The sequence below is a fragment of the Zalophus californianus genome, chromosome 17 (genome assembly GCF_009762305.2).
Source record: "Zalophus californianus isolate mZalCal1 chromosome 17, mZalCal1.pri.v2, whole genome shotgun sequence".
NCBI classification, from domain to species: domain Eukaryota; kingdom Metazoa; phylum Chordata; class Mammalia; order Carnivora; family Otariidae; genus Zalophus; species Zalophus californianus.
In genome coordinates, this window is record NC_045611.1 from 671,746 (window position 1) to 686,968 (window position 15,223).

The following is a 15,223-nucleotide window of genomic DNA, read 5'->3' on the forward strand; positions in this document are numbered from 1 at the left end:
CGCGGGTTATGTACTTAATGGTAGGGAATATAGTTTATTTTTTAGGTAAGATAAAAGCATTGTGGTTTTTTGTTTGTTTTAAAGGGTCCTTTTAGAGAAATGTACTGAAAAAGTTTATGAAATGCATGGGATCCACTAAAAATAGGGGACTGGGGGCTTGGGGGGAGGGTTAGGGGTGACATGAGGCTGCCGGTGAGTGGGGAGGAAGGGGGTTGCCCTTTGCATCTCTATCCTTTTATAATAATTATTGTGGAACTGTCTCATGGGATAGACTGGAAGTGTGGTGATGGGTGCAGGGCAATGGCCCCCAGAGAGATCCCTGCCCAGGTGCTGGGACCTGGGACCCTGGGACCTCACGTGGTAAGGGGACTCCACAGATAGGAGTGAGCAAAGGATCAGAAGTGGTGGCCTTGGATTATCCGGGGGGGGGGGGGGGGGGGCAGCAGCCTTCAGGGTCTGTGTGGCAGAAACCCTTTCCCAGCCGGGTCAGAGTTACCAGCAGGAGGGAGGAGAGCATGAGGGCGGCGAGCATGAGGGCGGCTTGCCCTGCATTGTTGACCTTAGCGGAAGGGGGCAAGGGACGTAGTGGCTTCCAGCAGTAGGGACAGCCCTTAGCAGGCAGCCAGCAAGGACATGGGACTAGAGTCCCAGCACTGCAGGGGGCCCCCACACACATGGAAAAGAAGAGGCCAACACCACACGCCTGTAGGGTCGGTGAGGTGCAGATTTGGCCTGTCGGAGGGCAGAGTGATTTGCTGGAGCAGGCAGCTGGGTCCCCGTGAGGGGAGGCCATGGCGTCCTAAGCAAGAAACGGGGTGTGAGCGATGAGGCTGTCCTTGTTAAAGGTTCTCTTCACGCTGCATTTTCTGGACCAAAGCTGCGACTGGATTCAGTATTTGCACTTGAGTCCAGGGAGCTGACTGTCCCGGGCATGCAAAGCTGCCCCGGGTGTGTGAAGCCCAGTTGCTGAGTGCAGACAGTTGAACACAGCTGCTGAAATGTCACCCTGCGTGTCTGTCATTCACAGGACCACCCTTACCTGTGTCAGACAAAGCACGGCTTTGAAAAGAGGCTTTTCTAAAATAAATGAAAACACGAAATAAACCTACTTACAGAAGCTTGGTCTTTGTTTCCTCTCTTCTGCCAACCCCCCACGCCCCCTTCCCCCCAAACTTCCAGAACCTTTCCGCACCCACCAAACCCTGCTGGATGGCAGCTCATCCTTGGTGGGAGGGGAGTGCGCATGTGAGGAGCTTTCGGGGAGGTGGGGACCCCGTGCAGAGGGAGGAGGACTCCTGCAGGAGCTGGGAGCCGTTCCCTGTGGCGGAGAGCTTGGAAGCAGGTCGGGCGCCGCCAGGCCCCTTCCTGCAGGAGAGGCTTGGGCCTAGAGAGCCCACTGGGCTGTGCTGTGTGCACGGCTTCTGGTCCTCGGCGGGGGGGCGGGCACGGTGGGGGAATGGGCTACAGTTGGACACAGACGGGCACGGTAGTGCCCTCTTGTTTCTCAGGAAGCTCCCTCATGTGCCTGTTGCTGTTTTGTAGGTGGTGAAGCTGTTGTTACGGTATGGAGGGAACCCTCAGCAAAGCAACAGGAAAGGCGAGACGCCACTGAAGGTGGCCAACTCCCCGACCATGGTGAATCTCCTGTTGGGCAAGGGCACCTACACATCCAGCGAGGAGAGCTCGACCGGTGAGTGGCTGGGCACCGCACCGTGTGTGCTGGCTGGGGCTGGGAGCACAGGGTCTGGGCCTGTTTGTGCTGCTGTGGTGGGCACGGTGAGCTTCCCCGTATCTGCCGACGCCTATGCTTACGGGAGCTTCTGGACTGCCAGGACCCTGTCGCCGGGGGTTTCCGTGCCAGCAGTCCCGCAGGCTTACTGCTTATGTGCCAGCCCTGCCTTCACACAGACCTCTCTCTGGTCAGCCTCCGATTTCACCAAATCAGGCGACGGGCTCCCCCTCCCTTCCCCTGCCGAGGGCAGCCCGGACCTCGTCTGCTCTGTGCCCTCCCCGTGCATGTTCTGGGTGGTGGCTGTGAATCTGTCTCTGACCTCCCCCTCCCTGTTCCCAGCAGAGAGCTCAGAGGAGGAAGACGCCCCGTCGTTCGCCCCTTCTAGCTCAGTTGACGGCAATAACACAGACTCTGAGTTTGAGAAAGGCCTAAAGCACAAGGCTAAGAACCCAGAGCCCCAGAAACCTGTGACCCCCGTAAAGGACGAGTACGAGTTTGACGAGGACGACGAGCAGGACAGGGTCCCTCCAGTGGACGACAAGCACTTGCTGAAAAAGGATTACAGAAAAGAGACTAAATCAAACAGTTTTATTTCCATACCCAAGATGGAAGTGAAAAGTTACACTAAAAATAACACAATTGCACCAAAGAAAGCAGCTCATCGAATCTTGTCGGACACCTCGGACGAGGAGGACGTTGCCGTCACTGTGGGGACGGGAGAGAAGCTGAGACTCTCGGCACACGCAGTATTGCCCAGTAACAGAACACGGGAGCCTTCCAGCTCCAAGCAGCAGAAGGGAAAAAGTAAAGTGAAAAAGAAGCGGAAGAAAGAAACAAAAGGCAAAGAGGTGCGATTTGGAAAGAGGAACGACAAGTTCTGCTCATCGGAGTCAGACAGCGAGTCCTCGGAGAGTGGCGAGGACGACGGGGACTCGGTGGGGAGCTCCGGCTGCCTCAAGGAGTCCCCGCTGGTGCTGAAGGACCCCTCCCTGTTCAGCTCTCTGTCTGCCTCCTCCACCTCGTCCCACGGGAGCTCTGCTGCCCAGAAGCAGAACCCCAGCCACTCGGACCCGCACGCCAAGCACTGGCGGACAGACAATTGGAAAACCATTTCTTCTCCCGCCTGGTCAGAGGTTAGCTCTCTGTCAGACTCTACAAGGACGAGACTGACGAGCGAGTCTGATTGCTCCTCTGAGGGCTCCAGTGTGGAGTCGCTGAAGCCCGTGCGGAAGAAGCAAGAGCACAGGAAGAGGGGCAGCTTGCAGAGCGCCCTGTCCGAGAAGAAGAGCTCTTTCCATGCCACTGTGGACGGGGCCATTCCGAAGCTGGACAAGGAGGGGAAGGTCGTCAAGAAACACAAAACGAAACACAAACACAAAAACAAGGAGAAAGGGCTGTGTTCGGTGGGTCAGGAACTCAAGCTGAAAAGCTTCACCTACGAGTACGAGGACTGCAAGCAGAGGTCCGAGAAGGCCATACTCCTGGACAACGATGTGTCCAGCGAAAACAAGTTGAAGGCCTTGAAGCACGACAGGGACCACTTCAAGAAGGACGAGAGACTTGGCAAGATGAAGTCGGAGGACAAGGAATGGCTCTTCAAAGAGGAGGGGGTCAAAGTTTCCAAGGATGAAAAATCCCTGAAGAGAATCAAGGACGTGAGCAGGTCTTTCCGGGAGGAAAAGGACCGCTTCAGTAAAGCAGAAAAGGAGAAATTAGTGAAGGAAAAGTCTCCTAAAGAGGAAAAACTGAGACTTTACAAAGAGGAAAGGAAGAAAAAGTCCAAAGACAGGCCCTCAAAATTAGAGAAAAAGAATGACTTTAAGGAGGACAGACTTTCGAAGGAGAAAGAAAAGACTTTCAAAGAAGAGAAGGAAAAGCTCAAAAAAGAAAAGGTTTATAAGGAAGACCCGTCCGCTTTCGACGAGTACTGTAACAAAAGTCAGTTTCTGGAGAGCGAGGACACCAAGTGCAGCCTCTCCGACGACCAGCAGGACAGGTGGTTCTCCGACCTGTCTGACTCGTCCTTGGACTTCAGAGGGGACGACAGCTGGGACTCCCCGGTGGCAGACTACCGGGACGTGAAGAGTGACGCCGTGGCCAGACTGATCCTGGAGACGGCCAAGGACGACAGCAAGGACAAGAGGCGGGAGAGCAAGGGCCGCGAGAAGCGAGACTGCGGGGACAAGCGGAGTGACAGGGACGCGCCCTCCAGGAAGAAGGACAGGGACTGCGTGGACAAGAGCTGCGAGAGGAGGAGGGAGCAGGTGGAGAAGCTCAGGGGTGTGCCCGCCTGCCTTCCCGAGAAGGACAAACGGAGGAGGGAGTCGGCCGAGGGCGGGCGGGACCGGAAGGACCCCCCCGAGGGCGCCAAGGAGCGCAAGGACGGCAGGGCCAAGCCCGAGGAGGCGGGCCGGGAGGAGCTGAAGGAGCCGGGCGGCGAGGCCGGCTTCAAGGACAGGCCCGACTGCGACTTCGGGAAGGGCCTGGAGCCCTGGGAGAGGCTGCACCCGGCCAGGGAGAAGGACAAGAAGGAGAAAGTGAAGTTAGAGAAATACAAGGACAAGTCCGGTGACAAAGATAAAAGTGAGAAATCCATCCTTGAGAAATGTCAGAAGGACAAGGAATTTGACAGATGTTTTAAAGAGAAAAAAGACCCCAAGGAGAAGCATAAAGACAAGGAGAGGAAAGCTGCTCTCGACCAGGTTAAGGACAAGAGGGAGAAGACTTTCCCTGGGCTTCTCTCTGAGGACTTCCCTGAGAAGAAAGACGAGAAGAAGGGAAAGGAGAAGAGCTGGTACATCGCAGACATCTTCACCGACGAGAGCGAGGACGAGAAAGACGAGTACGCGGCCAGCGGGCTCAGGCCCGGGGAGGCCGGGGACACGCCGCGGGTGGACGGCCCCCCGGACGCCGACCGGCACCGGAAGCACTCCGCCGACCGGCAGCACTCGGAGAAGCAGAAAGACCGGGAGCTCCGAGAAAAGAAAAGGGAGAAGGGAGCCCTGGAAGGGGGCAAAGACAAGAAGGAGAGAGTCCTCGAGAAGCACAAAGACAAGAAGGACAAAGACTCCGCAGAGAAGTACAAGGACAGGAAAGACCGGACGTCCGTCGACGCCACCCAGGAAAGGAAAAACAAACAGAGGCCCCCAGAGAAGGCGGAGAGGAAGCCCCCCGCCGAGGACAAGGCCAAGAGCAGGCACCGGGACAGGCCAGACAGGGAGCACTGCCGAGACAGGAAGGCGTCGAGGAGCACGGAGGCCGAGAGGAGCCTGCTGGAGAAGCTGGAGGAGGAGGCCCTGCACGCGTACAGGGAGGACTCCAATGACAAGGCCAGCGAGGTGTCCTCGGACAGCTTCACGGACCGCGGGCCGGAGCCGGGCCTCAGCGCCCTCCTGGAGGTGTCCTTCCCAGAGCCCCCCGAGGAGAGGGTCAAGGAGAAGGAGAGGCACAGACACTCCTCGTCCTCGTCCAAGAAGAGCCACGATCGAGAGAGAATCAAGAAGGACAAGTCCGAGAGAAGAGAAAAGAGCGATGATTACAAGGACTCTGGCGGCAGGAAGGACCCCAGCCAGCACGACAAAGACTTCTCCGACGCCGACGCTTACGGGGTCCCTTACGGCACGAAAGCCGACGCAGAGGACGCGTTAGATAAAGGCATCGAGCTCTTCTCCGCGGAGAAGAAGGAGAAGAACGACTCCGAAAGAGAACCCTCCAGGAAAGCAGACAAGGAGCTGAAGCCCTATGGCTGCAGCACCGCCAGCGGCCTCAAGGAGCGGAGGAGGAGGGAGAAGCACCGGGAGAAGTGGAGGGACGACAGGGAGAAGCACCGCGACAGGCACGGGGACGGGCTCCCGCGGCACCACAAGGATGAGCCGCGGCCTGCGGCCAGAGACAGGGACAACCCTGCAAACGCCCTCAGAGACAAGTCCAGGGAGGAGGGCCTGAAACTCGGCGAGACCAAGCTGAAGGAGAAGTTCAAGGAAAACCCAGAGAAAGAGAAGGGCGACCTGGCAAAGGTCGGCAACGGAAACGAGAAGCTGCCGGTGTCCAGAGACGCGGGCAAGAGAGACGCCCGGCCCAGAGAGAAGCTTCTGGGCGACGGTGACCTGATGATGACCAGCTTCGAGCGCATGCTGTCCCAGAAGGACCTGGAGGTCGAGGAGCGGCACAAGCGGCACAAGGAGAGGATGAAGCAGATGGAGAAGATGCGGCACAGGTCCGGGGACCCGAAGCTCAAGGAGAGGATGAAGCCCGCCGAGGATGTGCGCAAGAAGGGTCTGGACGCCGCTCCCAAGAAGCCGCTGGCGCTGGAGCCCGCCCTGAAGGACAGGAAGCTCAAGGAGCCCGCTCCTGCCCCGCCCACCGCCGAGAACAAGCCCCACCCGGGACCAGCTGTGGACGCGAGGGACTGGCTGGCGGGACCGCACATGAAAGAGGTCCTGCCCGCTTCTCCCAGGCCTGACCAGGGCCGACCCACCGGGGTGCCCACGCCCGCGTCCGTGGTGTCGTGCCCCAGCTACGAGGAGGCCATGCACACGCCCAGGACGCCGTCCTGCAGCGCCGACGAGTACTCTGACCTCATTTTCGACTGTGCAGACCCCCAGCCCGTGTCCAGCACGTCCGCCCGCGCCTGCTCCCCTTCCTTCTTCGACAGGTTCTCTGTAGCGGCGGGTGGGGTTTGCGAGACCGCAAGCCAGACGCCTACGAGGCCGTTGTGCACAAGCCTTTACCGTTCGGTCTCCGTCGATATCAGGAGGACCCCCGAGGAAGAATTCAGCCCTGGGGACAAGCTGTTCAGACAGCAGAGCGTCCCCACCGTGTCCACTTACGACTCACCGGGGCAGCACCTGGAGGACAAGGCCCCTGGGCCCCCAGGTCCTGCCGAGAAGTTCGCCTGCTTGTCTCCGGGGTATTACTCCCCAGACTATGGCATCCCCTCCCCCAAAGCGGACGCTCTGCAGTGCCCGCCTGCGGCCGCGGTCAACACCACCCCCTCCCCGGAGGGTGCCTTCTCTGGTTTACAAGCAAAGTCCCCCCCTCCACACAGAGATGAGCTGTTGGCCCCATCCATGGAGGGAGCCCTTCCGCCTGACTTGGGCATCCCCCTGGATGCCACGGAGGACCAGCAGGCCACTGCCGCCATCATCCCCCCGGAGCCCAGCTACCTGGAACCACTGGACGAGGGGCCCTTCAGCACGGTCATCACGGAGGAGCCCGTCGAGTGGGCGCACCCGGCGGCCTCGGAGCAGGGCCTCTCCTGCAGCCTGATCGGGGGCGCCCCTGAGAACCCCGTCAGCTGGCCGGTGGGGCCGGACCTCCTGCTTAAGTCCCCGCAGCGACTCCCCGAGTCCCCGCAGCATTTCTGCCCCGGTGAGGCCGTGCACCCTGCTGCGCCGGGGCCCTTTGGGGCCACAGAGCCCCCTTACCCAGGCTCCCCTGACTCGTACCCTCTGTCGGCCACCGAGCCTGGACTTGAGGGTGCCAAAGGCGACGTGGTGGAGGCGGTCCCCGTCCCTGTCTCCGCCCCAGAGGAACCAGCCGCCTTTGCCCCTGCCTCCAGGCTGGAGCCTTTCTTCTCCAACTGCAAGCCGCTGCCGGAAGCAGCCCCCGACACGGCCCCGGAGCCTGCGTGTTTGACCACCGTGGCTCAGGTGGAGGCTCTGGGGCCCATGGAAAGTAACTTCCTGGAAAATGGGCATGACCTGTCGGCCCTCGGCCAGGTGGAGCCGGTGCCCTGGCCCGATGGCTTCCCCAGCGCCGAGGACGACTTAGATCTCGGGCCCTTCTCGCTGCCAGACCTTCCCCCTCTGCAAGCGAAAGATGTTTCTGACGTCGAAACAGAACCTGTAGAAGAGCCTGCCCTTGTCCCTCCAGAAGAGACCCCGGCGGGGCCCCCTGTGGTCCTGAATGGCGGGGATGGCCCTGCCGCAGCCGCCGAGGACCAGCCCCTGCGGCCTCCCGACCAGGTGGCCCCCCGGCTCGCCGCAGAGCCCGAGCCCGAGCCCCCGGAGGAGCCCCAGCCAGATGCCACGGTGGAAGCCGCGGTGGAAGCCGGGGCCGTGTCGGAGGGGAGGGTCCCCGAGGACTCTGACTCCAGCCTGGGGCCCGCGCCGGCACCCCCTGAACAGCCACCCCCAGGGAGCGGAGAGGAGGCGGCCGAGGGCCAAGATGCGCCGGCCGCATCCCACAGCGTGCCCGACGCCCCCGTGGATGGCTCGGCCGTGGCGGACGGGGCCGGCCCACTTGACAGTGCCAGTCTCGAGGGGCCGCTGGGCAGCATCCAGCCTGAAGTGATGGAACCAGAACCCAAACCCGCGGCCGAAGCCCCCAAGGCCCCCAAAGTGGAGGAGATCCCCCAGCGCATGACCAGGAACCGGGCCCAGATGCTGGCCAACCAGAACAAGCAGAGCTCGCCCCCCTCGGAGAAGGAGCCCGCGCCCGCCCCCGCCCCCCGAGCGAAGGGCCGCTGCTGTGAGGAGGACGACCCCCAGGCCCAGCACCCACGCAAGCGCCGCTTCCAGCGCTCCAGCCAGCAGCTGCAGCAGCAGATGAACACGTCCACGCAGCAGACGCGGGAAGTGATCCAGCAGACGCTGGCCGCCATCGTGGACGCCATCAAGCTGGACGACATCGAGCCCTACCACAGCGACAGATCCAACCCGTACTTCGAATACTTGCAGATCAGGAAGAAGATCGAGGAGAAGCGCAAGATCCTCTGCTACATCACCCCTCAGGCACCCCAGTGCTACGCCGAGTATGTCACCTACACGGGCTCCTACCTCCTGGACGGCAAGCCGCTCAGCAAGCTGCACATCCCCGTGGTGAGTACCAGGGCGGGGCTGGGACCCCCGCGGGCCGCGTGAGCGCAGACGCCAAGCCAGCAGGGCTTGGTGCCCTCCTGGGGACCAGCCTCCCACACGGTGGGCCTTGCTGACGGGGCGCCTCGGGGTCAGGAGACCGGCTCACTTGGCTCTGTGAATGTCCCCCCTCCTCACCCGGGACTGCCCACCTCCCGCGTCACGCACATCGACACAGCCGTACCGCTCCCTGCCACTCGGGGAGCCCCCTCTAACACCCAGTGCCTCCACGGACACCTAGGCCTGGCCCCTCTGAGTGAGTCCCTCCACACTTCGGTCCTGTTTCCCAGTGGCCGCATGTTGCTGATGCGAAGCCAGGCCTCCATCCTTCTTACATTGGAGCCCGAGCAACCCTGGCCCCTTTCCCACCTCCTCCAAGTGCACCCTTCACGGGGTTCGCGGGCCCCTCCACCCCGAGGGCCTGTCCCTAAGCCCCCAGCCCCACCCGTGGGCGCTGCACCCAGAGCCTCTTCTGGTCCCTTTCGTCTACTCTGTTCCCTTGGCCGCCTGATCATCCTCCATTGGCACCCAGTGACCCCGTGTCCGTGCAGACGTGACCCTTTCAAACCCCGCCATGCACACCGCATCCCAGCCCCCTCGAGTGCACGTCTGGGCCGTCAGGCACACATCTTGCACATCCCCTGCTGCTCCCGTTGCACACCCTTCCCCTGGGTGGGCTCCTGCCTCCTGCTCGCACAGCGGAGCCCAACCTCTGCTTTCCTCTGCTCGCTCCCAGCCCGCCCAGCCTGCTCCACGTGCAGGTGATTTGCTGCCTTTTGTTTTTTTTTTTTTTGGAGGGGGGCATCGCACCTTGAAGAAAAGCAAGAACTTCTGTTTTATGCTGGGAGAGCCCAGGCACACAGCCCACATCGCCAGTCTCAGGGGGAAACCCCCCCCCCCCCCGCCAGGGGTGTCAACGTTGGATGCGTGTGCTCTGAAAGTTGGTGTCTGAGCTGGCTCTCCACCGGGGCTGACATCTGGTGTGTTCTGATCAAGGACCCGTGGCTCAGAGCATCAGGCTCCGGGGGCAAGGCACTGAGAGCGCAGCGCCTGGGCCACCACCCGCCTCCCACCACGGCCCAGGCCCGCACTTTGGCTGCGGAATGGGGGACGCTCCCAGCACAGCTCTCCCCGATCCCAGGCTGCCCTGGGCCGGAGACGAGGCAGCTTAGCCCTGTCGGTCCTGGGGCGGGGAGGATTAGCTGTTTGGTCTCGTCTGGGACACCAGATCCCAAAAGAATTTGACCTGGGATCTCTGTTGAGTGAGATGTTTGGTTGCCTTTTTCGTTTAAATTTTAAATGTTTTCAAAACAGAGTACCATGACCATCGTGGAAAGTTTGGGGTCACTGTGGTTTACATAGCTTCTGCTTACCTTCCGCTGGGTCTCACACCTTCTTTCGTAGCGACCGCTCTGTTTTCCTTCCTGTTGCCACACCACGGGCACCCAGGCTGTTTGGGAAGGGTGGGCAGAGGGCAGGCATCCTGGTGCAGGTTCACAGCCCCACCAACCCCCACCCCCCCATGATTGCAGATTGCGCCCCCTCCCTCTCTGGCGGAGCCCCTGAAGGAGTTGTTCAAGCAGCAGGAGACGGTGCGGGGCAAGCTGCGTCTGCAGCACAGCATCGAGCGGGTAAGAGGGGCTGTGGGTGTGGGGCGTCGGGCCGGGGCACGGCTGGCCCGCGGGAGGCCTGGCTCATCCAGCTCCTGTCCTCCAGGAAAAGCTCATCGTCTCCTGCGAGCAGGAGATCCTGCGGGTTCACTGCCGGGCGGCAAGGACCATTGCGAACCAGGCGGTACCGTTCAGTGCCTGCACCATGCTGCTGGACTCGGAGGTCTACAACATGCCCCTGGAAAGTCAGGTGGGTGGGCACGCATGGTCCCCGCCGGGCCGTTGGGCTTGGGCCACACCATAGGCAGTGAGTGGAAATAGCCGCGTCCCACAGATCGAGTGGGCCTGGGGGGGGGTGGGGGGCGGCGCACGACCAGACAACAGCACGTTCAGCATGGGTCCTCAGGGACCTTCGGTCACTTACATTTTCCTGGAAAACAAACATAATTAGGATGAGTCACCCCTAGAGCTGCTGCTGCAGGGGCTGCCCCAGGGAACGGCCCAGTCGGAAGCGTGGACAGAGCCAGGCGCTGCAGCCGAGGGCCGGGAGGTGTTGAGCATGCAGCTGCCCACCATGGGTGTGCTTCCTTCCGCCGCGGTGGCACCGTGGCCCTGCTCTGTCCCCTTCCTCCTCCTGCCATGGTCGCGGGGCGGCTCCCAGGGGGTGTCCCGAGTGCCTGTGCCTTTCAGGGGCCTCACCTGCTGGCAACTCCCAGTGCTGACCTGTCCCCGCAGACTCCCGTGTCCCCCTCCGTCCCCCGCTGCCTGCCGCATTCAGGCCTGGGGCCAGACTCTGTTGCCGGTTTGCTCCCCGGTTGATTCTCTTCCTTGACCACCACTGTTGACTTTTTAAAATCCACCCAGAGTGTGTCATTTCGGGCCTGCCCCCTGCCCCCTGGTGACTCCTGTGCCCCACGTGCCAGCGTGAGCTCCCACTGCACCCCATGCTCATGAGCAGCATTCTCAGGTTGGATATGTGCAGAAGTAGGTGGTTCAGAGATTTCTTTTAAAACTTATCAGCGCATAAAGGATTTTCTGTGCACTTACAGTCTTTAAGAATATCTCAAAAACTTGCCCCATCAGGGAAACCTGGCTCTCTGTTGGCAGAGCACGCAGCCAGCCCTTCCTGTCAGGGTCGTGAGTTCAAGCCCCACATTGGGCCTGAAGCCTACTTAAAATTTGAAGAAATTAACTTTCCCCATTAACCTGCTGTCTAAGCAAAAGGTGTAAAATAAAATGGTTAGGCACTGAAGGACTACTTTAGGGAATTTTTGCATCTAAAAGCAAGTACCTCGGTGACTTCCTGAGCCGCTTCTGAGCGAGCCCTCCCATGCATTTGGGACGGGGCCTGCGCCCAGCTCCCCGGGGGCCACGCTTGGGGCCAGGGGGAGAGACTTGCACAAGTGAGGGCCACACAGAAGAGCCAGACCGCAGGGGCTGTGAGACCACCTACCCGCTGCCCCTCCGGCCTAAGGCTTACCTGCTTGGGGGCCCGTCCATGGGTACAGGTGCTGTTGTGTGTGAGGACAGTGACATCAGGTTGGCCTTCCCTCCTGCGTGAAGCCACCGCGGGCCTCTCAGGGTCCTTTTTACAGGAAGTTACAAACAGAAGAAACGGAAACATAGAGGCACACGGCAGCCTCCAGGGCTGGGGGCGGGGAATGCGAAGGGAGGGCCGTGCTGGTCGGTCCTGGACCGGGATCGCGCCTGGAGACTCCAGAGTAAGGCTGCGGCTTTCACTCTGCGCGTGAGCCGTCTGCCTGGCTCTTCCCCACCCCCCAGTGCCCACATCTGCTCTTTGCAGGGGGATGAGAACAAGTCCGTGCGCGACCGGTTCAACGCCCGCCAGTTCATCTCCTGGCTCCAGGACGTGGACGACAAGTATGACCGCATGAAGGTGAGGGCCCTGTGCCCCCCAAGCTGCGCCTGGGCTGGGGGTCCCAGCAGGTGTCTGGGGCGGGGGGCGGGGTGGCTGCTGCTGGGTCCCCTGTTTGGAAGTGACAGTGTCAGACCTTCTGAACCCAGCGGATACTTTCAGGGAGCTGAGATCTCCCCGCCCCCATGTTGCCTCCTTAGAGTGTCTTCCCTCCTGTCCAGGTGTGCGGGGAGCAGCTCCTGTCACCAGCTGGCGGTCAGACCTCTGTGGGACCCCACCTTGAGCCCTCCTCAAAGGTCACAGCGTGCACCCAGCACCGCTGCTCTGGACGTGCTGACCAGTGCAGCAGGCAGAGGATGGGTGGGAGATAGAGAAAGATTAGCAAGTAAGAAGCACACCCTCATCCGCAGGTGCTAGGGTTGCCGACTGGAAAACCGAACGCCAGTTACAGAATTGACACTAGGGTCAGCGCCACCCCTGGGAGGCTCCAGGAGGCAGGGCCCAAGAGGGCCGTGCCCGCTCTTCTCACTAGAGCTCTGGGGCTGGTGGGGGCGGGGGGAGCCTGTTCTTGAAGAGGAAGACAGTGTTTGCAGGATGCCGGCCCTAACCTGCGTCCCCTCCCCTCACGGACCCACGGCTGTGGTGCCCTCGGAGAGGTGCTGGCGTGGAGTAGATGGCCCAGAGCGGACAGTAAGAGCCCACGCGGCGTCTGCGGCCCTGGGCTCATCCCTGGGAGCCTCCCAGTCATGCCTGCCAGGCCTGGTGGCTGCCCCGTAACGAGACAGAGCCATCCTGACCACGTTAAAGTTAGACGCTATGCATTGAAAACACAGGAGTGTAATGTCCTTAACGTACAAAAAACTTAAAAAACCAGGGTGAATAGAAAAAGACGTGGAGGGGCGCAGTCGTTGAGCGTCGGACTCTCGGTTTCAGCTCCGGTCACGATCTCAGGGTCGTGGGATCGAGCCCTGCCTTGGGCTCCTCGCTCAGCGCGGTGTCGGCTCAAGAGTCTCTCTCTCTCCTGCCCTTCCCCCACTTGTGCGCGTGCCACTCTCAAAATCTTTTGAAAAAGAAAGGAAGAACGCCACGTGTGCCTGGTTTGGAGCCGTGGCCACCATAAACAGTGGTTCGTTTCCAGAACAGTAGAGACGGAGGAGGGTTCACACCCCGACCCCTCAGCACATGGAACCATTTTAAGGCAGATTAGACACTGCTCCTCCACCGTCTGTGCTTCTGTGCGCGCGTCTGAGAAAACAGGTCTGGCCGCGAGGAGAGCCCTCACACCGTGTTCACACCCACCCTCTGCCCGCAAACCCGCCCAACCCCAGGCCCATCCGCGCCGCCTCCAGCCCTGTCCCACCTCAGTGATTCCATCAGACGCTCTTTCGGCTCCCCCCTTTCACCTGCTCCATCCGGGACACTTAACGTAGCACACCCTGAACGGTACCACCGCCGTTACTTAGAACCTAATTAATAGGATACCCCGCGTACAAAACGCTTCAAACCCTAGATAACCAGGTTCATGTGTTTCGTTTGTTTTCTGGCGCCTGGCTGGTTCAGTGGGTAGAGCATGCGACTACTGATCTTGGGGTCATGAGTTCGAGCCCCACATGTGGCATGGAGCCTAAAGTTTTTTTTTTTTTTTTTAAAGACATAATTTGTAGTACAAGTGACTAAGACAACCAGCCCTAAATAATTATAAAATGAAAATGGCCAAGAACAGTAGCTATCAGTTTTAATTAGACGCTACTGTGAAACCTGGGGGTGGGGCACCACGCAGGGACGGGGCTGGGCGCCCGTGGGCTCAGCACCGCTGCTGAGCCGTGCAGAGGCCGGGGGCGCTCGGGTAGCCTGTGGGGGGGGGGTGTGTGGGCCCCAGGGGCCCGGCCTCGCTTGGGCAGCTGGGGGGGGGGAACGGGTGGGGGGCCAGGGTCTTGCCTCAGCTCCCCTCACCTGCTGTGTTTCCCGCACAGACGTGTCTCCTGATGCGGCAACAGCATGAGGCCGCGGCTCTCAACGCCGTGCAGAGGATGGAGTGGCAGCTGAAGGTCCAGGAGCTGGACCCCGCCGGGCACAAGTCCCTGTGTGTGAACGAGGTGCCCTCCTTCTACGTGCCCATGGTCGACGTCAACGACGACTTCGTGCTTCTGCCAGCCTGACGCACCTCGGTACGGCCGCATAGGACACGGGCGAGGGCCACACGTGTCTGCCCGGCGCTGCTGCCACGTTCAGGCAGTGGAGGGAGCCTTGTCCCTCAGGTGGGGACACCCAGGGAGAGACCCGCACTTTGCCCCCTGGGGCAAGGCTCTGGAACACCAGCTGCCGCGGGAGGCCAAGGAGACTCGGGGACGCAGACGCGGACACGGCGGCCGGGGTCTGCCCTCCAGCCGGCTGCACGGGCATTTCAGGAGCTGCGGAACCGAGTGTATTTTTTAAAATTTCTTGTTCCATTCTGATCAACTAAAAGAAAATCAAGGCGTCCACCCCTCAGAAGCCGTGCCCTCCAGGTCGGAGGGCAGGGAGAGTGCGGACCCAGCTGCTGTCCGGCTGCCCCGGGCCTCAGTCAGGCTGGGACGCTGTGCGGGGGCGGGGGGGGGGGAGGGCCAGCCGCCCGCCTGCCCGCCAGACACGGACTCGGAGCCGGGACTCGGGTTGTGTTTTTAATGGAGTCAAATCCACGTGGTTTGTATATTTTTTCCTTTAATCTTGGGCATTTTGTTTCTCTTTCTGAGAACATAACTTGAAACACTACAGAGCCAATAATCATATAAAAAGTATACCCGTAAACGCTGTACAGTTTTATACACATTCACAATGTACTTTTGCTGCCTTCTAGATAATTTATTTTGCAACACATTACTGCACAGTTGTAAATAACTTCTGTACTGTAACATCACTTCAGTTATGTGTAAAGAAATAAATAAATTAATTAAATGCTCTTTGTACATGACAGGCCCCTCTCCAGGAGGGGCCGACCCCCAGGACTCAGCTGAGGGGTCCCTCTGCGTCTTCAACTTGTTTTCCTTCCCAATTAGTACCTATTAATTTTGAAACAATTTTCCCTCCTTTCCCAAGCCCCCCGCCCCGCACCCCAGGCAGCCAGTCCAGGGCAGGGGACAGGGAGAGGCCCAGCGGGGACACCTCCAGC

The 15,223-nt window shown here is 60.4% G+C and overlaps 1 protein-coding gene across 11 annotated transcripts in view; it reads left to right on the top strand.

The window, feature by feature from the left end:
• ANKRD11 (ankyrin repeat domain 11) overlaps positions 1 to 15,009 on the top strand; it is a 191,967-nt gene extending 176,958 nt beyond the window's left edge. For 8 of the 11 annotated variants that reach the window (XM_027619873.1, XM_027619875.1, XM_027619871.1 and 5 more), the window contains 6 exons: positions 1,543 to 1,690; positions 2,072 to 8,553; positions 10,122 to 10,220; positions 10,306 to 10,449; positions 12,004 to 12,096; positions 14,049 to 15,009. In XM_027619873.1, the coding sequence (XP_027475674.1) occupies positions 1,543 to 1,690; positions 2,072 to 8,553; positions 10,122 to 10,220; positions 10,306 to 10,449; positions 12,004 to 12,096; positions 14,049 to 14,234 (7,152 nt within the window). In that variant the 3' untranslated portion in view covers positions 14,235 to 15,009. Of the gene's footprint in view, positions 1 to 1,542; positions 1,691 to 2,071; positions 8,554 to 10,121; positions 10,221 to 10,305; positions 10,450 to 12,003; positions 12,097 to 12,296; positions 12,461 to 14,048 lie in introns of all 11 variants that reach the window. The other 3 variants (XM_027619880.2, XM_027619877.2, XM_027619878.2) reach the window with 2 other exon arrangements.
• Positions 15,010 to 15,223: the final 214 nt, after the last annotated feature.